The following is a 22,560-nucleotide window of genomic DNA, read 5'->3' as shown; positions in this document are numbered from 1 at the left end:
CTTGAAAAAAAGTTTTTGGTGTTTGTAACAGGCATATTTTCCAGATACATTCTGGTGTTGTCTAGCAGTATCATGACTTTACATTAATAGTTCATGAATTTGGGCAGTTTATTAATGTAAATCAGAAACAATAAGTGATCTAGAAAAGAAGTCTGATGGCCAATTGTATAAACATCACTGACTGGAAATCAATTTTGATCTTAGATCAGAAATTTAACTCTGTTCAGGAATCCATTCTGTTCTGTAACACTAAATTTGAATCCAGTGTATGAATAGCACAAAATGTGTTTGGCAACACCACTTAAGTAGCTATTGACATGTTTATCATGCTCTGACTGCACATATTAATTGTACAGCATTGCTAGACGGTATTTACAATCGAAGGTGTTGTGTGTTAAAGAAACAGGGAAGTAAGTAGACAAAGGGGCTACTTTCAAATTTCTCCCCAGCTGAAATAGATTTATTGATGGAAATCCCACTGGGTCAGTATAAAGACACAGCAAAAGGCAAAAAACTGATGTTCACTACAGCCAACAGAGAAAAGGAGAGGAAAGAAGGTGCTGTTGAGTTTAATTCACAGATCATTGGGACAAATCACAGCTGGGAAAATCTGAAGATGTGTTATAACAATATTAAGAAAAGGACAAAAAGAGCCTTCCTGCATTTAAAAATTGTAGCATGCTAAGGTTGACAAACATCTATATCACATGTCACTAAAAGACATTTGGTTTTAAGAATATATTGGCCGAACTGAAATCCTTCACATCTGTGGATGTCATCTTAGGTGACTGTAATTTACAACTGTTTGCCAGTGTGTACATTATGTGAACTGACAAAAGCCCTTTATAGCACTGACAATTAACTGTTATTGTAAAATGTTCAGCACTATCAGTCTTCAGACTATTTGATTTGGACTGCCACAGCTTCCTCTCCTTTGCCAACAACTTAATTATGAGGTACCATTTGCACCTTAACTCCTCAATTATTTGCTGGATGTATTCCAATCTCTGTATGCCCTCAATGGCTCCCTCTAGCAAAATGGAAGTTACTGCTTGATGTCTTAACATGTCCTACCATTCTGTCCCTCCTTCTTGTATTATCCATAAATTTTCCTTTCCTCCCCAATTCTGTGGAAAATCAACTCACTTCTTGTCAGTTCACTTAAGTTTCAACATCTTTCTGTAGCACCATATCCCAAACATTTGATCCTTTCCTTTTCCAGTTTTCCATCAGTCTATAATTCACTTCTATACAATGCTGTGCTCCAATTACAGGGCGACTCAAATGTCCTGCAACATTTGAAAATTCAGTACTTCAAATGGTTCAAATGGCTCTGAGCACTATGGGACTCAACATCTGAGGTCATCAGTCCCCAGTTCAGTACTTCCCAGAATAATGTAGGCTGAGAGGTAAAAACTGAAACAGACGCTTGAAATTACATAGTGTTTTATTGAAACCACAAAATTGTAAAAAATGACCAACACATTGGGTTTCATAAGATATGAAAGCAATAATTAGCATAACAATTGATTTTTAGCAAAGGCAATATTCTTCATAAAAATGCTCAGCATGTCAGCCATCATTCATCAGAACACCAGTAGTCGCGGGACAATGTTGTGAACAGCACTGTACAGCATATCAGCAGATATAGTGAGAAACTGCTGTCAGATGCTGTCTTTTAGCATTCTTAATGAGGTAGGAAATGAGACTGACAAGAATTGCAAAATGGTTAAGCAGGAATGTCTAGAGGACAAATGTAAGGAGTTAGAAGTTATAAGCATATATCACTAGAGGAAAGAGACATATGACCTACAGGAAAACTGAAGAGAGCTTTGGAGAAACAAGAAGCAGCTATATGAATATCAAGCGCTCAGACTGAAAACCAGTCCTAAGCAAAGAAGGGAAAGCTAAAACATGGGAGTATATAGAGGGTCTATATGAGTGAGATGAACTTATTATAGAAATTGAAGAGGATGTAGGTGAAGGTAAGATGGAACATATGATACTGTGAAAAGAATTTGACAGAGCACTGAAAGACTGAAGTTGAAACACAAGATTCTGGGAGTAGACAACATTCCATCAGAATTGCTGACAGATTCGCAAGAGCCAGCCATAACAAAACCCTTCCATCTAGTGCAAAATACCCCCAGACTTCAAGAAGGATGTAACAATTCCCATTCCAAAGAAAGCAGATGCTGACAGTTGTGAGTATTACTGAACTACTAGTTTAGCAAGTCATAGTTGCAAAATACTAATGCAAATTTATTTATAGAAGACTGGAAAAAACTGATAGAAGCCGACCTTAGGGAAGATCAGTTTGGATTCCAGAGATGTAGGAACACACAAGTCAATACTGACCCTATGACTTACCTCAGAAGGTAGGTTAAGGAAAGTCATACCTACATTTGTAGCATTTGCAGACATAGAGAAAGCTTATGACAGTGTTGATTGGAATACTCTCTTTGAAACTCTGAAGGTAGAAGGGGTAAAATAAAGGGAGCACAAGGCTATGTACAAATTGTACATAAACCAGATGGCAGTTAAGAGTCAAGGGGCATGAAAGGGAAGCAGTGGTTGAGAAGGAAGTGAGACAGGCTTGTGGCCTATCATCCCTGTTATACAATCTGTGCATTAAGCAAGCAGTAAAGTAAATCAAGAAAAAAATGTAGTAGGAATCAAAGTTCAGTAAGAAGAAATAAAAACTGTGAGGTTTGTCAATGATACTGTCATTCAACAGAGACAGCAAAGGACTTCGAAGAGCAGTTGAATGGAATGGACAGTGTCTTGAAAGGAAGAGATAAGATAAATGTCAACAAAAGTAAAACAATGATAATGGAATGCAGTCTAATTAAATCGGTTGATGCTGATGGGTTTACATGGCAAACAAGACCTGAAAGTTGCAGATTAGTTTTGCTGTTAGGACAACAGTACATCTGATGGCCAAATTACAGGAGATATAAAATACACACTGACAGTGGCAAGGAAAACATTTCTAAAGAAGATTTTGTTAACACTGAATATTGATTAAAGCATTAGGAAGTTTTTTCTGAAAGTATTTGTATGGGTGTGAAACATGAAGTTTAAACAAGAAGGGAATATAAGCTATTGAAATGTGATGCTGCAGAACAATGCTAATCATTAGATGGGTAGGTCATGTAACTAATGAGGAAGTACAGAAAAGAGCTGGTGAGAAAAGAAATTTGTGGCACAACCTGACTAGAAGAAGGGTTAGGTTGTTAGAACACATTCTGAGATGTCAATGGATCATCAATTTAGTATTGGCGGGCAGTGTTGAGAGGTAAAAATTATAGATGGAGACCAAGAGATGACTACAGTAAACAGATTCAGAAGGAGATACGCTGAAGCACCAAAGAAACTGCTATAGGGATGCATATTGAAATGCAGAGAGATGTAAATAAGCAGAATATGGCGCTGTGGTCAGCAACACCTATATAAGACAAGTGTCTGGCGCAGTTGTTAGATCAGTTACTACTGCTACAGTGGCAGGTTATCAAGATTTAAGTGAGTATGAATGTGGTGTTATAGTCAGTGCACAAGCAATGAGAGACAGCATCTCCAAGGTAGTGATGAAGTGGGGATTTCTCTGTACAACCATTTCATGAGTGTGCCATGAATATCAAGAGTCTGGTAAAACATCAAATCTCCATCACTGCTGCAGCTGGAAAAAAAATCCTGCAAGAACAGGACCAATGACAACTGAAGAGAATCATTGAATGTGACAGAAGTGCAACCCTTCCTCAAATTGCTGCAGATTTCAATGCTGGGCCATCAACAAGGGTCAGCATGTGAACCATGCACAAAGCTTTGTACCTCACTTGGGCCTATCAATACCAACATTGCACTGATGATGACTGAAAACATTCAAATAAAACCTGGTCAGTGTGTCTACCTTTGCCTTACACGTAAGGCAAACTGCGGGTATGGTGGCGCCATCTACTGGTAGAGATGTTGTGCACCGTTTGATGTTGCATAGTGTCAGCGTGGTTTCACACTGAAGAGAAGGTGGTCACAAAAGTTATCGTCCACTATCGAACATGCTTGTCGAGTTCCTGGAATGGGGAACCACCATCAATGCCCAGTGTTATCAAGCCACTTTACAGAATCTTAAATGAGCGATCAAGTCGAAACGTCAAGGCATGTTGTCCATTGGCATTATCCTCCTGCACAACAATGCCCACCCACACACGGCCAGTGTGGTGAAGACGACATTGCAGCAGTTACAATGGGAAACGCTGGAACATCCACAGTACAGTACTGACCTTTCACTGTGTGGCCTTCATGTGTTTGTATCCCTAAAAGAAGCTATTCATGGACGTTGATTTGCATTGGATGATGAAGTGTGTGACTGGGTCCAGGCCTGGATCTGACAGCAGCCTACTACCTTCTTCAAGGATGGAACTGACTGGCTAGTATCGCAATGGGATAAATGTGCCAACAGTTTTGGTGACTATTTTTGAGTATGTGTACTGTATATCACTACATTTTTGAGTTAATAAAATCATTACCATTACTTTACACTAATGACTGGGTTTCATTTGAATGCCCATTATACCTAGTCGGATGAGTCCCATTTCAGATTGTATCGAGCAGATAGAAATGTATGGGTATGGAGACAACCTCACGAATCCATGGATCCTGCCTGTCAGCAGGGGACTGTTCAAGCTGGTGGAGGCTCTGTGATGTTGTGGGGCATGTGCAGTTTGAGTGATATGAGACCCCTGATATGTCTAGAAATGACTCTGACAGATGACACATATGTGAGCATCCTGTCTGATCACCTGCATACATTCATATCCATTGTGCATTCCAATGGACTTGAGCGATTCCAGTAGGACATTGCAACACCCCACACATCCAGAATTGCTACAGAGTGGCTCCAGGAACACTCCTCTGAGTTTAAACAGTTCCGCTGGTCACCAAACTCCCCAGACATGAACGTTATTGAGCATATCTGGGATGCCTTGCAACTTGCTGTTCAGAAGAGATCTCCACCCCCACGTACTCTTAAGGATTTATGGAGCCCTGCAGGATTCATGGTGTCAGTTCCCTCCAGCATTAATTCAGACATTAGTTGAGTCCATGTCACGTCATGTTGCAGCACTTCTCCATGCTCGCAGGAGCCCTACATGATATCAGGCAGGTGTACCAGTTTCCTTGTGTCTTCAGTGTATGTTGCAATAGTTATCAGAGATGAAGAGGCTTGTACAGGATAGAGCAACATGAAAAGCTTCACCAAACAAGTCTTCAAACTGAAGATCACAGCAACAAAATCAACAATAACAACACTAACATCAGATGACTGCAATAGCCTTGAGACTTCAGCTAATCCCACAACCAATAATCACACAAACTGAGGTTGGGAGATCTGAGAGGCCAACCATGATAGTCATGGCTGCTAAGCATGTGATCCTTACCAAACGATGTGCGCATGAGATCTTTTGCATATGGAGCAATGTGGGGTGGAGTGACATCTTGTATAAAAGTCATAACTTCCAACAAGTGTTTATCAGCCAGGATAGGGATGATCTCACTCCCCTGATATGTCTTACATGTGACACGTATGTGAGCATCCTGTCTGATCACCTGCATATATTCATGTCCATTGTGCATTCCAATGGACTTGAGCTCATTTTATACATGTTTCTCATGTGGCATCACTCATGTGTTACTGTCTAGCACCATTTGTTAGCCAGTTTGTGCACTTACTTTTGTTTTCAAGCATATTTATCAATTTTTACCTCTCTGCCTACATTATTTGATGAATTAGTGCATTTTCAAATGTTAAAGGACTTTTGAGTTGCATTGTATACATTATCAGAAATTTTATCCCTCATTGAGGCCTATGTTTGTTATTAGTAGACTTCTTTTAGCGAAGAATGTCCTCTCTGCGTGTCCTGGTCTGCTTCTTATATTCTCCTTGCTTCATCCATCATGTATTTATTTATTTCCTAGGTAGCAGAATTCCTCATTCTGTCTTTCTATCTACTATGCAAATTCTATTTGATGTTGAGTTCACCACAATCTCATTTTTGTTACTCCTCATTACTTTTGTCATTCTTTGGTTGACTTCTGATATGTCTTCTGTGCTCAGTAAAGTTAATTTTGTTCAGCATGTCGTATAATTCTTTCTTATGATTGCTGAAGATAACAATGTCATCAGTTAATTTTACACTGGCATCCTTTTATCCTAAATCTTAATCTCATTCCTAAAACTTTATTTCTGTTATTGTTTCATCAACAAACAGGGTGAACAACAAGGGAGAAAGACAACGTCCCTGCCTTGCACCAATTTTAATCAGATCACTTCTCTCTCAGTCTATCATTCTTGTATGTTACTCATTGTTACCTATAGCTTATGCCTTTATCCTGCACAGTTTTACATTGTCTAACACATGTTTAGTCAATAATTCCTTTGAAAGAAAGTTTATTTTTCATAATTAGTGTCTAAATTACAAAGTACAACATCGTAACTGCCTCCATAGTTGTTTTAACTGTCCTTAAGTTACACTGATTGTTATCTGACAAATCCTCAATTTTCTTTTCCATTATTCTGCATATTATTCTTGTCATCAGCTTGAACTCACGATCTATTAATCTGACCGTATGACAGTTCTCACATTTATCTGCATCTGATATCTTCTGGATTGTGTGGATCTCTTGAAAGTCACGTGACATGTTTCCGGTCTTGCTGATTCCACAATCTAACTTTTATAACTATTTGGATACCACATCCCAAAATGATTTATTCACTAGAATGTTATCTATCCTTCCTGTCTTGTTTGCTTCTTCTAAACCTCTGCAACACTCAAGACTCAAGACTCCAATATTGTATCCTGTTAAGTCTGCCCAACAGACATTAATTTGTTCTTATATTATGTGAACAGTCAGTTCCTTCCCCTCATACAGGCCCTCGGTGTACTCTTTTCACCTATCCACTCTCTCCTTTATTTTTAACTATGGATTTCCTTTGTAGTCTTGACACACTTATGTCTTGATCATATAATATTACTGGCTCATTAGACAATTTGCTAAAATTCTATTTCAACAGTAGGAAGCAGGAGGTAATTTTGGACTGCAAAATCGAAGCCCCAGCGGAATAAGACTAGGGATTACTTGTACTGGAGTCCCTCAGGTTTCTTTTCTGGGTCACTTATTATTTCTGATTTACACCAAAAAGCTGCCCAAACTCATGGACAATTACTATATATTTACAATTTTTCACATTTTCTTGTGCACCAAAGAGGAGGGGGAAGATGAGGCTGGGCGTAATTGGGGGAGAAAATATTGTACATGCTTACCCATAAGAACTTTGTCCCTTTCATCTTCAAGGTGCTTCATAGAAACAGAATCATCACCATCAATAGCAGCTCTAATTGCTGCTTGGTTCACCATACTTTTGAGGTCTGCTCCTGTGAAACCAGTAGTACCCCGTGCTAACATTTCAACATCAACATCCCTGCTAAGTATACGGCCCAAGTATAAGCCAAGGATTTCCTTACGTCCCACATAATCAGGCACAGGTACCTGAAAACAAAACAATATTCTACTTAAAAAATATGCACTTTCAAAGTCCAAGAATTCATAATGGTAGCAATGTTTTACATGTTCCAGTTACCTGCCTTTATTTTTGCTGTTTATGTGGACAATATGTTATAGATTTCAGAATTATGTATTCCATCTTCAGACATTCATACAACTGTGTAATCAAACAACTACTGAATAGAGTAAGTAAGTCAAAAAGAGTACATGTAGAAGATGTATCGTGCAAGCCCACTTTGTATGCATATAGGTAGAAAAAAAAAAATTACCAACAGATATATTGATGGTGAGATATATATGCCTGTCTGGCAACCTACAATGTTACAAAACAAATAAGTCAAGTCACTACAAAACACTGTATTAATCTTGGGATATGCATATCTGTCTATTGTATTCTTTACTCACATGCGAATTAAGGCTCGCACTACTCTTCCATAACAGAATTCATACATTAATTAGTATCTACCTATAATTACAGTGGCCTTCCAGAATTTATCTTCTTTATGTGTGCTGTTTGATTTGTTCACTGTGTTCTACATTTGGTTGATTGCACTGTCATATAGTAATACTTGCCTTTATACAATTTGATCTAATTTATGTAATGGTTTGAATGAATTGTGCATTATGATAGTTTGACATTAGAAAATAGCAGGCCACTCATTTTGACAAAGACCTTGGCTGAGAATGAGCCCTGAAGGCCAGTTACAAATGCAGAAATCTAAATTTCAGGCAGTGAGGTGTGACAGGCATCCTATCAATTAAAATCTACTTCCACATCCACATGATTACTCTGCAATTCACAATTAAGTACCTGGCAGAAGGTTCATCAAACCACCTTCAAGCTACGTCTCTACCCTTCCACTCTTGAACAGCATGCAGGAGAAATGAAGAGTTAACTCTTTCTGAGAGCTCTGCTTTGCCTAATTTTATTGTGAAGATCATTACTCAGTATGTAGATGGGCACCAAAAAAATATTTTCACACTCTGAGGAGAAAGATGGTGACTGAAATTTCATGAGAAGGTCCTGCCACAATGAAAAATGCCTATGTTTCAATGATTGCCATTTGTTATCATATCTGGGGCATCTCGCCTCAATTTCATGATGATACAAAATGAGCTGCTCTTCTCTGAACTTTTTTGAGTTCTCCCCAATCCTATCTGATGCAGATTCACAATGCACAGCAATAATCCAGAAGAGAGTGGACAAGTGTAATGTAAGAAGTCTCTTTAGAATACCTTTTACCAGAATCATTTACATAGATCAACAATATAAGAAAAAGATAGATTGCTTCTCAACATAAAGATGACATGTTGAGTTGCAGACAGGCACAATGAAAAGAAAGTTACACATTTAGCTTTCAGCCAAAGCCTTCTTCAGGAAAGGAAACACACATATTCTTCCACACAAGCAAGCACACCTCACACGCACTTGGCCACAACCTCCAGCAGCTCAGACTGGTTTGTGGAATCAATTTGGGAATAACATGAACAGAGAATTAGTTTGGAATCAGTTAGCAAAAATTCGTAAAACTTTATACCAAAACTGATGGAATGCCATGAAAAAAATATGAGTGAAAAGCATATAATCAACAGTAACTTGTTTTGTATTTGGATTATGTCAAAATTTAGAACTAGTGAAGTACACTCCTGGAAATTGAAATAAGAACACCGTGAATTCATTGTCCCAGGAAGGGGAAACTTTATTGACACATTCCTGGGGTCAGATACATCACATGATCACACTGACAGAACCACAGGCACATAGACACAGGCAACAGAGCATGCACAATGTCGGCACTAGTACAGTGTATATCCACCTTTCGCAGCAATGCAGGCTGCTATTCTCCCATGGAGACGATCGTAGAGATGCTGGATGTAGTCCTGTGGAATGGCTTGCCATGCCATTTCCACCTGGCGCCTCAGTTGGACCAGCGTTCGTGCTGGACGTGCAGACCGCGTGAGACGACGCTTCATCCAGTCCCAAACATGCTCAATGGGGGACAGATCCGGAGATCTTGCTGGCCAGGGTAGTTGACTTACACCTTCTAGAGCACGTTGGGTGGCACGGGATACATGCGGACGTGCATTGTCCTGTTGGAACAGCAAGTTCCCTTGCCGGTCTAGTAATGGTAGAACGATGGGTTCGATGACGGTTTGGATGTACCGTGCACTATTCAGTGTCCCCTCGACGATCACCAGTGGTGTACGGCCAGTGTAGGAGATCGCTCCCCACACCATGATGCCGGGTGTGCGCTCACCTGCACGGCGCCAAACACGCATACGACCATCATTGGCACCAAGGCAGAAGCGACTCTCATCGCTGAAGACGACACGTCTCCATTCGTCCCTCCATTCACACCTGTCGCGACACCACTGGAGGCGGGCTGCACGATGTTGGGGCGTGAGCGGAAGACGGCCTAACGGTGTGCGGGACCGTAGCCCAGCTTCATAGAGACGGTTGCGAATGGTCCTCGCCGATACCCCTGGAGCAACAGTGTCCCTAATTTGCTGGGAAGTGGCGGTGCGGTCCCCTACGGCACTGCGTAGGATCCTACAGTCTTGGCGTGCATCCGTGCGTCGCTGCGGTCCGGTCCCAGGTCGACGGGCACGTGCACCTTCCGCCGACCACTGGCGACAACATCGATGTACTGTGGAGACCTCACGCCCCACGTGTTGAGCAATTCGGCGGTACGTCCACCCGGCCTCCCGCATGCCCACTATACGCCCTCGCTCAAAGTCCGTCAACTGCACATACGGTTCACGTCCACGCTGTCGCGGCATGCTACCAGCGTTAAAGACTGCGATGGAGCTCCGTATGCCACACAAACTGGCTGACACTGACGGCGGCGGTGCACAAATGCTGCGCAGCTAGCGCCATTCGACGGCCAACACCGCGGTTCCTGGTGTGTCCGCTGTGCCGTGCGTGTGATCATTGCTTGTACAGCCCTCTCGCAGTGTCCGGAGCAAGTATGGTGGGTCTGACACACCAGTGTCAATGTGTTCTTTTTTCCATTTCCAGGAGTGTAGATCCTGATGTTTCTGTAAACTTAATAAAAAATAAAAGAGATAGAAGTAAAGAAAATTTAAAGCCCATATTTTAGGGAGGAGATTATTGAAAATTTTCATTGTTGGACAAGTGGTGCAGCAGGAACTGAAGGGAGAGAGAAAGATCATGTAGATTCACAACTGGGAAAACTGTTTAATGAAGAAGGGTGTGATGTAGTGGTAGACAACAGTAATTTGCAGAATGCTGATAACCTGATGTATAGAGGGGAACAAGGTGAAAATAATGTTGAAATAGAAAATAGTGAAGAGAGTATTATGGGAAGTAATTGTGAGAATGTTGAAGTTAATATTGGTACTTACATTGAAATAGGGCAAGTATGTTTGAATTTATGTCATGATGATGGCGATAAGATGAGAAGGGTGAGAAAATGGAAAATATGATTACTTGGGGAGTTGTATTAGAAAAGAAGCTATTGCCTGGTGGTGTTTGTCAGACACAAGTCATGAGGGTAGTAGAAAATGAGAATCAAGACCTGAGACACAGTAGCAAAAATAATTAAAACTTGTATTCAAACTTGTAGGAGAAAATTAAAAAAAAATGGACTGAGTAAGAAATGGGGAAATACTAGTGGTTTGTTTATTGTTCAACCTATCATAAGAGAGATACAGTTAAGTTAGGAATTAATATGTCCAAATATTAGAGCCAAAAGAAAAAAATGGGAAGAAAAATGTTTACATGACACAGAAAGATACAGTATACATGTTTTTAAGAAGGAAGTGGTGGTAAGAAAATTGCAAAAATTAAAAAATGGAGATGCGATAAGTATCCAGGTTTCAGAAACCTGACAAAGAATAAAGAAGTTCAAATTAGTACCAAAATGCAGCATATGTAACAGAGTGTGCCTTTATTTCAATCATGGTTCTAAAATGTGGAAATTTCTTTATTTATTGACATTTATATTGCTTCTTTTGAAATTCTAGAGAATCCTCACCCAAATACACATAGACTGGTTTATCCAAAATCTAAAACATTATTTGGACTATGTAATATCACTGCTGGGTAATATGGGAAGATTTCAGTTAGATTACATCATGGTCAGACAGAGATTCTTAAATTAGATATTGGATTATAAGGTATACCATGAACAGACCCAGATCATAATACAGCAGTGATGAAGGCTGAAGTTTAAGATCTTAGTCAGGAAGCATCAATATGCGCAGATGTGAGGTACGGAAGTACTAAGGAATGATGAGATACTCTTGAAGTTCTCTAAGGCTAGAGATGCAGCAATATGGAATATTGCAGTAGGCATTAAAATTGAAGAGGCATGGACATCTCTCAAAAGGGCAATCATAGATATTGGAAGGAAAAATATAGGCACAGAGAATGTATGGCAGAACTGCCAGCAAATATTAATATCTTCGCTTTTTTGTACTTCGTTTCACTTACTTTAGTTGTTGACTAGTTGGTGTGAGACTTTTGTTATGACTGTTACCGTGATTGTCGAAAACTATTTTTTAGTGTTTTGATTTATCTTGTGCCAATAAAAATATTACATAGTAAAAGTAAATGGTGTTTTCTGTGTTATAAGTATAACACGCGCCATACTGGTGACCTCCAATGTGCAACATACGTCTGATTCGACAATGTGGCCGTTAACATCGACATCACCACATCACTCACCTTCCGCTCCTTTCGGACTACAACATGATACTAATGGTGCCTCTACACTGCCTTTCCATGGTTTCCTATGCACAACGCCACCAACAACTGGGATCAGACCATGCAGCGAGCCTTCGACTCGCTTAAGTACGCCTTGGTGAACGCTATTACCCTGTCTCACCCTCACCCTGACGCCTCCCTGACAATAACCACAGATGCTAGCAATAATGCCATTGGCGCAGTTTTGCAACAGACCCTACCAACAGGTACTACACCCCTGCGTTTCTTTTCAAAAAAGCTCACCGAAACGCAAAGAAAGTGGTCCGCATTTGATTGTGAACTTTACGCCATTTATGAGGCCGTAAAGTACTTTCGTACAGATATTGAAGCCCGACTTGTGACAGTTTACACAGATCACAAGCCCCTTGTCGAGGCACTCCGCAAACCAGCATTAGATGTACTACCCAGAAGGTTTCGCCATATGGATTTGGTATTACAATATGTTTCAGACTTTCAATATATTAGGGGTAATGACAATGTTGCAGCAGACTACCTGTCACACCTGTCCTCCCTGAAGACAGTTATTGATCCTCACCGCTTACACAAGCTCCAGCTATCTGACCCAGAGATACAGCACCTTCTCTCTGACTCTGATACTTCCTTACAAATTGCTCTACTTCCCTTCCCTAATGATGATTGCTCTTTGTATTGTGACATTAAAACAGGTCATCCTCGTCCTATAGTCCCTAAAGCTCTTAGGAAAGACGTTTTCGACACAATCCACAATCTCGCTCACCCGAGCATTCACGCGACTACGCGCCTCATTACAGAGAGATACGTTTGGCCTAATGTAAAAAGAGATTGTAATCGGTGGGCAAGAGCATGCATGCCTTGACAGAGAGCCAAAATACACAAACATGCTAAGCCCCCATGAGGCAAATTTACTGTGCCCTCAGGTAGATTCCATCATGTCCATTTGGACATTGTCGGTCCATTACCGATATCTAACAACTTCCGTTACTTACTGACCGTGATAGATCATACCACACGTTGGGCCAAGGCTATCCCCATCGCGGACATTACGGCTGACACTGTAGCTAATGCTTTTGTCCACCATTGGCTTTCTCGTTTTGGTTGCCCTACTTCACTTACCACAGACCAGGGGAGACAGTTTGAATCTAATCTGTTTAATCACCTCTGTCAACAGTGTGGTGTCAACAAATTCAGAACTACAGCCTATCACCCGCAATCTAACGGCCTAATAGAACGATGGCACTGTATGCTGAAGGTTGCTCTCATGTGTCATTCTTCTTCTAGGACTGAGGCACTCCCCTGGGTCCTTTTAGGTTTGAGGATGGTTTTCAAAGAAGACCTTAAAGCGTCAGTTGCTGAGATGGTAAACGGAGAAAACCTCGCACTTCCGGCGGATTTTCGTGATGATCCTCCTCTACTTCCCGAGGATCAACTTCCCGAGTTGGTACGACAGGTTTGACAGCATATCACCAAGTTACGTTTTCCGCAACCTCGATCGCATGCTACCCCTCCGGTTTTCATTCACCCACACCTCAGTTCTTGTAACTATGTGATGCTTAGAGAAGATGCCGTGCGTCCACCCCTTGCCCCACCCTACACTGGCCCATACCGGGTCCTGTCACGCTCAGAAAATACTTATACGATCCTCTTTAGGAACAAACCATCTGTCATGTCCATTGAGCGCTTGAAACCAGCATGGATCCTTAATGACACCAACATACACGATAATGAATTTGTTTTGCAGGAAACTTCAGAAGCCTGTCCTCTCCCTTCTCCACAAGCTAATCAAACGCTCTCTGCAAGTCAAGGCCCCCCTCTTCTATACTTCACACCTCCAAGTGCCAGCAGTAATGAACTAGTGTTTCAAGTGAACTTGAGTGACTATGATGTGGACTCTATAAAATACAACTTGTGGACACTTTTCTTTTTTCATTTGAAATTCAAAACAATTCTGTGCCATCGGACCAGAAAGAGTAACCCCCCCTTCTCCTTCGTCTTCCCCGAATCCTCCTACCCCTATTGCTATCACCAGTGCTGACCGCACCGTACGGCCACCTCCCAGACTTCAAGATTACGTCATACTTTAAATGTTTACCTTCTCTTTATCACTTACTCCTCATCACTGTGCCTATGTGCTCTGCACTCCTCGGGGAGGGGGGGGGGGCACTCTGTGGCAGAACTGCCATCAAATATTAATATCTTTGCTTTTTTGTACTTCGTTTCACTTACTTTGGTTGTTGACTAGTTGGTGTGAGACTTTCGTTATGACTGTTACAGTGATTGTCGAAAACTATTTCTTAGTGTTTTGATTTATCTTATGCCAATAAAAATATTACATAATGAAAGTAAATGGTGTTTTCTGTGTTATAAGCATAACACGCACCGTAAGTGTAACTGCGAAGAAACCATGGGCAATGGAAGAAATACTTCAGTTGCTCAATAAAAGAAGGAAGAACAAAAATGTTCAGGGATACAGAAATACAAGTTGCTGAGGAATGAAATAAATAGGAGGTGCAGAGAAGCTAATATGAAATGGATGTACGAAAAATATGAAGATATCAAAAAAGAAGTGATTGTTGGAAAGATTGACTCAGCATATAGGAACGTCAAAACAACCTTTGGTGAAATTAAAAGCAAGGGTTGTAACGTTATGAGTGCAAAGAGTACATTGAAGGTCTCTATGAAGGGGAAGATTTATCTAATCACATTAGCAACCGGAGTCAATTTAGAAGAGATAGGGGATCCAGTATTAGAATCATAAGTTAAGAGAGCCTTGGAAGACTTAAGATCAAATAAGGCAGAAGGGATAGATAACATTCCATCAAAATTCTAAAATCACTGGGGGAAGTGGTAACAAAATGACTATTCACATTGGTGTGTAGAATGTATGAGTCTGGAAACATACCACATGACTTTCGTAAAAATATCATCCACACAATTCCGAAGACTGCAAGAGTTGACAAATGTGAGAATTATCACACAATCAGATTAATAGCTCATGCATCCAAGTTGCTGACTAGAATAATAGACAGAAGACTGGAAAAAAAATTGAGGATGTGTTAGATGATGATCAGTTTGGCTTTAGGTAAGGGAGACAACTCTGACTTTGCAGTTGATAACGGAAGCAAGACTAAAGAAAAATCAAGAAGCATTCATAGGATTTGTCAATTTGGAAAACGTGTTCGACAATGTAAAATAGTGCAAGATGTTCAAAATTCTGAGAAAAATAAGGGCAAACAATAGGGAGAGATGGGTAATATACATTATGTGCAAGAGCCAACAGGGATGACCAAGAACAAAATACTCAGACTTAAAAGGATGTAAGACAAGGATGTAATCTTTCAGCCCTAGTGTTCGATCTGTACATCAAAGCAGCAATGATGGAAATAAAAGAACGTCTCAGGAGTGGAATCAAAATTCTAGGTGAAAGGATATCAATGACACAATTCACTGATGACATTGCTATTCTGAGTGAAACTGAAGAAGAATTACATGATGTGCTGAATGGAATAAGTTGTCGAATGATTACAGAATACGGACTAAGAGTTCGTCGAACAAAGATGAAAGTAATGAGAAGTAGCAGGAATGAGAACATTGAGAAACTTAACACCAGGATTGATGGTCATGAAGTAGATGAAATAAAGGAATTCTGCTACATAGGCAACAAAATAACCAGTGATGGAAGGAGCAAGAACAACATCAAAAGCAAGCTAGAGAGAAATTTCTGAGAACGTACGTTTGGAGTATAGCATTGTATGGAAGTGAAACGTGGACTTTGTGAAAACGAGACCAGAAGAAAATCAAAGCATTTGAGATGTGGTGTTACAGACGAATGTTGAAAATTAGGTGGACTGATACGGTAAGGAATGAGGATGTTCAATGCAGAATCGGAGGGGAAAGGAATATGTGGAAATGATTCAAAAAAAAAAAAAGTATCACTGAATTAAAACTTCATAGATATGATACATGAAAACTACATTTTTGTCAAGTTTAAGAAATTTTTCAAAATTTTCTTATCGAAATGGCTAAATGTAACAACATATTACTACATCTTTTGCCCTGATATTTGCAAAATATTTGTACTTCCCATTATCTGAATACAGTGTAACTTTTTAGGTTGATTATTCATGAAAATTGTGGTACTGTTAAACTGTAATTCAAAAAGTTCAATAATCTTTCAGGTGAATATTCATTACATTTTCAGAAATTATTTTGTAACCCAGTTGACTGTAACTATGCTTCCATATTCATTGATGTGGTGTCAAGATTACACCAATGTTATAGAAAAAAGCCAAATGATCAGACACTAATGTAATAAAAATTTTACTTTTACTGTGCAGAACTACCACATATCACATGGTGCCTCAAACAATTTGCATTAGCACTATATAATATTTGTTTATATCATTTAAATTGCAACACATATAATTTACATTTCCCACACTGGCCAAAAGGAAAAATATTTTTTTTTTTACATTCTAAATATTTGTTTTTCTCCATTTGCCAGTGAGTAAAAATTCAGAAAAAGGAACTGTAATTCACCCCTGGATGCAGTTAAGTAGGGGGATCACTATTCTATTGTGATTGCACTACCTGGTGCATATTCAAAAATTGAGAATTTTTATTCACTGTTGATCATTTTACAATGAAATAGGCTTCATCATTGTAGTTTAATACAGGTTGTAGTATACATAAGGGTGTATAATATCAAACTAATGTCAGTTACCTGTAGTATACATGTTAAACACCACAATAATAAAATATGCTACAGGAACATTTCTAAGAGCTAGTGTCCATAACTCATACTGTGATGTTGTAGTGTACAAACACTGTGCAATAATAATTGGATAGAGTATACAGGACACAATTATACAAAACATAGAAGAATAATTATACAAAATGTAAGCACACCTTGGAATGATACAGTAGAGTATGGGAAAATTTGTTAAATGCTAATATCTTCCTCAGGTATCTCAAAGAATTCTTTAATATTGTAAAATGGGTGATCTAGTAGCGAGCTGTACCATGTAGTTAAAAAAAAAAAGATCCATAGACCGAACATAGATCGCAATTTGTTGAAAATTTTGAGTGGGTTCTCTTTGTGAGAATTTCCAGTTCTTGCAAACCTGTACATTGGTATATTTATATTAGCCTTAGCTCTGGTGTTGTGTTCATGAGTTCCTTCCCTAGCAGCAAAATCTGAAATATTATTTTTAACATAGAGAACAGACACATAAAAGTATAAATTTATAATTGTGAGTGTTCTGAGTCTCCATGTATCCTGTTTTACACATTATATGTAGCCTAGGCCTTTTTTTGTATTTTTAAAATATTCTTGATGTGAGGAGAGTGTCCCCATACAATCAGACCATATGACGTATAGGACCGGAACAGTCCAAAGTATGTCACGCTTAAGTAATCCGAGCACACTAAATCCCTTAGCTTCAAAATGAGGTATAACACCCCAATAATTTTGGTGTAATTACCTAAAAGGTTTACTGATTTGTTTTCTATTTCTTTAGACATTCCCATTATGAGATGTTGGGTTTTATCAGGACTGATCAGGAATTTATTAGCTGCAAACCAGTCCAAGGCTGTATCAAGAGTTTCTTTGGTTACCCTATTCAGATATGAGATTCTTCCATGTGTGATAAGTAGTGTTGTATCATCTGCATGACATATGACAGAATGAGGTACGTTATTAATGCAAATCAATGATTGCTGCAATGAAGAAAAAGGGACCAAGAACAGATCTTTGTGGAACACCTATGCTCTTTTCTATTAAGAAGAAATTTATGTTTCTGACTGAGACAAACTGTTTTCTGTTGTTTAATAAGAATGCATTATAGCTGACATGCTCCCATAAAACTCCAGCTTTCTTATTAGTACGTCAATAGGAATTCAACTGAATGCTTTACTTAGGTCACATAATAGCAGTGATGCCATGTTTTTGTCTTCAAGAGCTGTTAAAGTTTGATCCACAGCTTCCAAAATGACTTCTGTTGTGTTTCTCCCCTAGTGAAAACTAAACTCATTGTTACACAGGAAGTTGTGGTCTTCAAAGTAGTTACTTATTTGTGTTTATAGCAGTGACTCAGATATCTTTGAAAATATTGGCACAATTGAGACTGCTCTGTAGCTTTGGGGAAGGTAGTTGTCCTCCTTTTTAAAAAGTGGGATAACTCTTGATACCTTGAGTGTTTCTGGAAATGCTCCGAATAAAGCTAATGGTGCAGAGACTGCATGTACTGTCTTTTTAATGATGTAATTTGACAACCAACAGCAGTCCAAAATTTTAGAATTCAAAAATTTGAAAACAGCTTTTATAATATCAGCAGATGTCAACGTATCCAATTTAAATACCTGGCCACCTGGCAGTGGGGCTCAAATCAGGTCCATTGCTGATGAGCTTGTTGCATTAATACTGTTTCCTATTTCTGTAACTGACTTTAAAAAGTAGTGATTTAATTCCTCAGGATTTAGCAGAGCACCTTGTGTGCATTTTGGTGTGTCCTCTCGTTTTATTATTGCCTACCCCAGCTGGTTGTTATCATTCTTCTTTTCTTGAATCTCTCGATTCTTCGACTAGCCTATCCATAGTTTTTAAGGGATTAATATGAGTGTCTTCTACTAAAATTGCAGTCCTGAATCAATTCTTTTTTTGATAAATAATGTAAAATTATATATTTAACATATGCATTTGCTGAATCATTTTATGAAAGAACTCCAGTTGTAATTTGCCCTAATTTTTGCTTGAAATATTTTTTGTTCATCATATTTTAATCAATTTTCTTTGAAACCTTGTTTGTTGCGGTCCTTGTAAAATCATCAATTCTGTTGCTGTATCATAAATTCTGAAGTTCATGAACAATGAATGAAAGGGGAAAAAGTAGGGAACTGTGTTTCCAAATTCTTTGTATGTTTACTAACAAATTCACTTGTTCCATTTGTCAGCAATCAAGTGAATCTAATGAAATTTCACAAAATGATCCATTGTGCATTCACAGTAGTCCTAAAATTATTCTTATCTTTAATGTGTTATACTTCTATTCCTTGTGGATGAGTATTTCACATTTAAAATATGTGAAATCTGAAGATGATTTTATGCTTCACGTAACTGTTTTGTACATATTTCATATTGCATTGACTAAGATTCTCCAACATCTTCATCAACAGATGTTTTAATCAGATTTAATACTATATTAACTTGCATTATTTTTATTGTGTACACCATATTTATTATCAATATAAATTCACATGGTTTAGCCAGAACGTTATGTAAATATTGGATGCGAATATGTGTGCCTATTCTCCACCCTCAAATAAGACTATGAAATGTTTTCAGATATCAAACCATCTTAACAAGAGTTATGAAGAAAATATAGAAATTAAAATTAACAAGAAAGGGAAAAAAACTAGATTTGCAACATGTCACCAGAAAAATTACTTCTTGTTTCTCTAATTGCTTACTGTTCCCAGCAGGTGAAGCAACTACTAAATTTTATGCAACGGACTATGGACCAGTCCAAAGACTTTTGAGGAAGAGAAATTAATGTGTAAGTTAAACACTGTAACATTATTCCTTTGCAAACAATTTTGGGTAAAAATGTACTACATTTTTATATTATAATGAATCACTTTTAGTTTTGCTGTTATCAGCTGTAAAATTGCTATAGCAAGAACAAACACAATTTATAGGACATAGTACTTCATAGAGCAACATGTAAGATAAAATGAAGTACAGGTTGTTCATAGCACTGAACACATCAACTGGACAACAGACAACAGTAATACAGGTCACAGAAGAGGCCGAGGAGACAGACAGATGGATGGGACCTCGCCAGGGGCTCCCCTCGACAGCTGGGTAGGTGGAGCCCTAGTAGGCTAAACCTGCTTTGCCTACACAGCTTCTGTAGCTGCACACAGAATGTACTGCTTCTCTTATTGTTGACGTCAGCATGTTGTCCTTCTCAGGATTTTTTGTGCTTCTATGCTGTCTGCAGTGCAGACAGCTGTGGTGGCCCATAACAGGCCTGACTTTGTCGCTCCTCGACTGAGTTGGGAACATGTTACTCCGACAACTGCTTGGCAGCCACTGGCATGACAGTCAGCACTGCCTCTGCTAATCTCTGCCGCTTCTTGGCCAGGTGCAAGACCATTTTGAGTACTGCAGAGGGTGTGGAGATGACTGCAGACAGCTCTCCTTCTCCTGCATGCACAGCAGTTGCTGTGTTGTGACTGGATGCAGTTGTGTTTCAGGCAGTGGCTGGGTTGTTTCCACTCCTGCCGACACCCATCATGTTGTCATCTTCTTCTCTGCACATTTTTCTCCTAGGAGAATTGACATGCAATTCTTGTAGCGTGCCCTCTCGACACATTTGCCATCATGGGCATGCCATTCTCTGATGCCCTCTTCAGTAGGAGTGGCTGTGGCAGTGTCAGCTGCCGGCATCACCCTCTCATTTGCCAGACTCCTCGCCGCCTACGCATCTGGGCTCAGACAGCAGATGGATCAGTCAGTAGTCCTCTTGAGCAGCTGTTTATGTTGGTGAGCTACTGTGGCCTTAATAACTTCACACCTATGATAAGTCGCTACATGTGGGCCACGAAGGCTTGCACACTTGGGCACGTGCATCCTCAGGAATGGACAGCTGCGGTTTGCATGGCCACCTGCGCACTTCAAGCATACCTCAGGACAATAACAGTGGTGAGCCGCATGTCCCCCTGGAAGCACTGCACCATGCCCTTCTTTTGTTTAAGATTCTCCATGGTGACCTTATTGTTGGCCACCTATTTCAGCTGGTAGAGGCACGTGTTCTCTGAGATATTGGTGGTGATAACCACAGAGAAGGTGCCTCTTGGTGCGTATCATGGGACTTGACATGCATCACATTGTGCACCTGAAGTCAAGCCACACCAGCTCCTCTTTCACGAATTCCAAATCCATCATCTCGGGGAAACCCTTGTCAATGACTTTCAGTAACTTCTTATGGATGGTGGCATGCGTATACAAGTGCATGCCCTGGTTCGATGCCTTGCTCATCATCTTGATGTAATATTCAGTGTTTACAACTTGCATCCACACAAGATTTTCTGCTGCAGCCTGCACAGTAAAGTCTGCAGTCGTCCACTGCTTTATGAGTTGCAGGCAGTCCTTGTAGTCTTCAGCAACCTCAAAGACTATGGGCAGCAGCCATCAGTGTGATTGAGTGGCTGTGGTTGCCAATCGGCAGGCTGCCGCATCTTCTTCTACTGAGCAGGCACCTTGGGCAGCGGCCATGTCTCCTGCTACCTGGATGGTAGGTGCTCAGCCATCTCATCATATGCCAGCATGTCAAAGTGGTTGGCAGTTGCTGTAGGAGTTGGGGACAGCGTCATCTGAGCCTAGCCACACGTCTAGATGTAATGGTGGTCCAGGCTGTCTGCCACACTCTCATTGGTGATGACACATCTTCTGCCACCAGTGGTAGAGACAGCAAGCTGCTGCTTATTCTTGGGTGCCTTTTTGGTGCCAGTTGGTGCACAGGTGCCTGAACATTTGGGCTGTTTGCCATCGAGGCAAAACAGCGCACTGACCTTTTTCCTTTGCTCCTACTCATCAGCCAGAAGTGATGTGGCTAGTGTGTCATGTACTATCACGTCATATTCACCAGATCATCTTTCATCTTGATGTCTGTGGAGGGGGGCAGGTCGTAGTATATGTCAGGTCAGATTGGGCAGCCAGTGGAGCGAGCTCCTCCGAGCGGTGATCTGCCACACTCACATCTCCAGTCATCACAAGTGGAGGGGGAGGGGGGGGGGCGATAAAGCTATAGGCTGAGCAGGCTTGACCAAATGGCGGTCTGCCACACCCATGGCTTTGTTCATCACTCCTCAGAACTTTGGGCATGACCACAACATCTCTGCTCCCTTCCAGAGTGACAACTGAGCCTTAGGCCGAGCACTCATTTGTGATCTCTTAAGTAATACTGTTTCTATGGTGGCTCACCAGAGCATGCCAGGGGACCGACCCATGTCACCTCTATAAGTTGGCCTGTGAACTATAAGGGCATGAGACCACTGAAACCTCTCACATCATTAGTGAAGGTACATCACACCAAAAACATTGTAACAAAAACGTTAAATCCAATATCAAAAGGATAGGCAACTGGGAAATGGAGGTGATGTGTTTGTAGCAGTAGACAAGAAAGTCAAATCCACCGAGAAAGAAACTGAAGCTACATGTGAGATTGTTGGGGCAAGACTGAGTATCAGGGGAAGGCATAAAATGATAATTGGATCCTTCTATTGCCCACCAG

At 40.1% G+C, this 22,560-nt stretch overlaps 1 protein-coding gene across 1 annotated transcript in view; it reads right to left on the bottom strand.

Annotated features, from left to right (window-relative positions):
• The window catches only part of LOC124777907 (ATP-dependent zinc metalloprotease YME1L-like), a 170,089-nt gene that overhangs the window by 71,615 nt on the left and 75,914 nt on the right, over positions 1-22,560 (bottom strand). Inside the window, exon 10 of the mRNA XM_047253460.1 lies at positions 7,320-7,545. Coding sequence (XP_047109416.1) covers positions 7,320-7,545 — 226 coding nt within the window. The remainder of the gene's footprint in view (positions 1-7,319; positions 7,546-22,560) is intronic.

This window comes from Schistocerca piceifrons, chromosome 1 (genome assembly GCF_021461385.2).
Source record: "Schistocerca piceifrons isolate TAMUIC-IGC-003096 chromosome 1, iqSchPice1.1, whole genome shotgun sequence".
In the NCBI taxonomy this organism is placed as follows: domain Eukaryota; kingdom Metazoa; phylum Arthropoda; class Insecta; order Orthoptera; family Acrididae; genus Schistocerca; species Schistocerca piceifrons.
The sequence above is the reverse complement of the archived record's forward strand: the minus strand, read 5'-3'. Positions and strand labels throughout refer to the sequence as shown.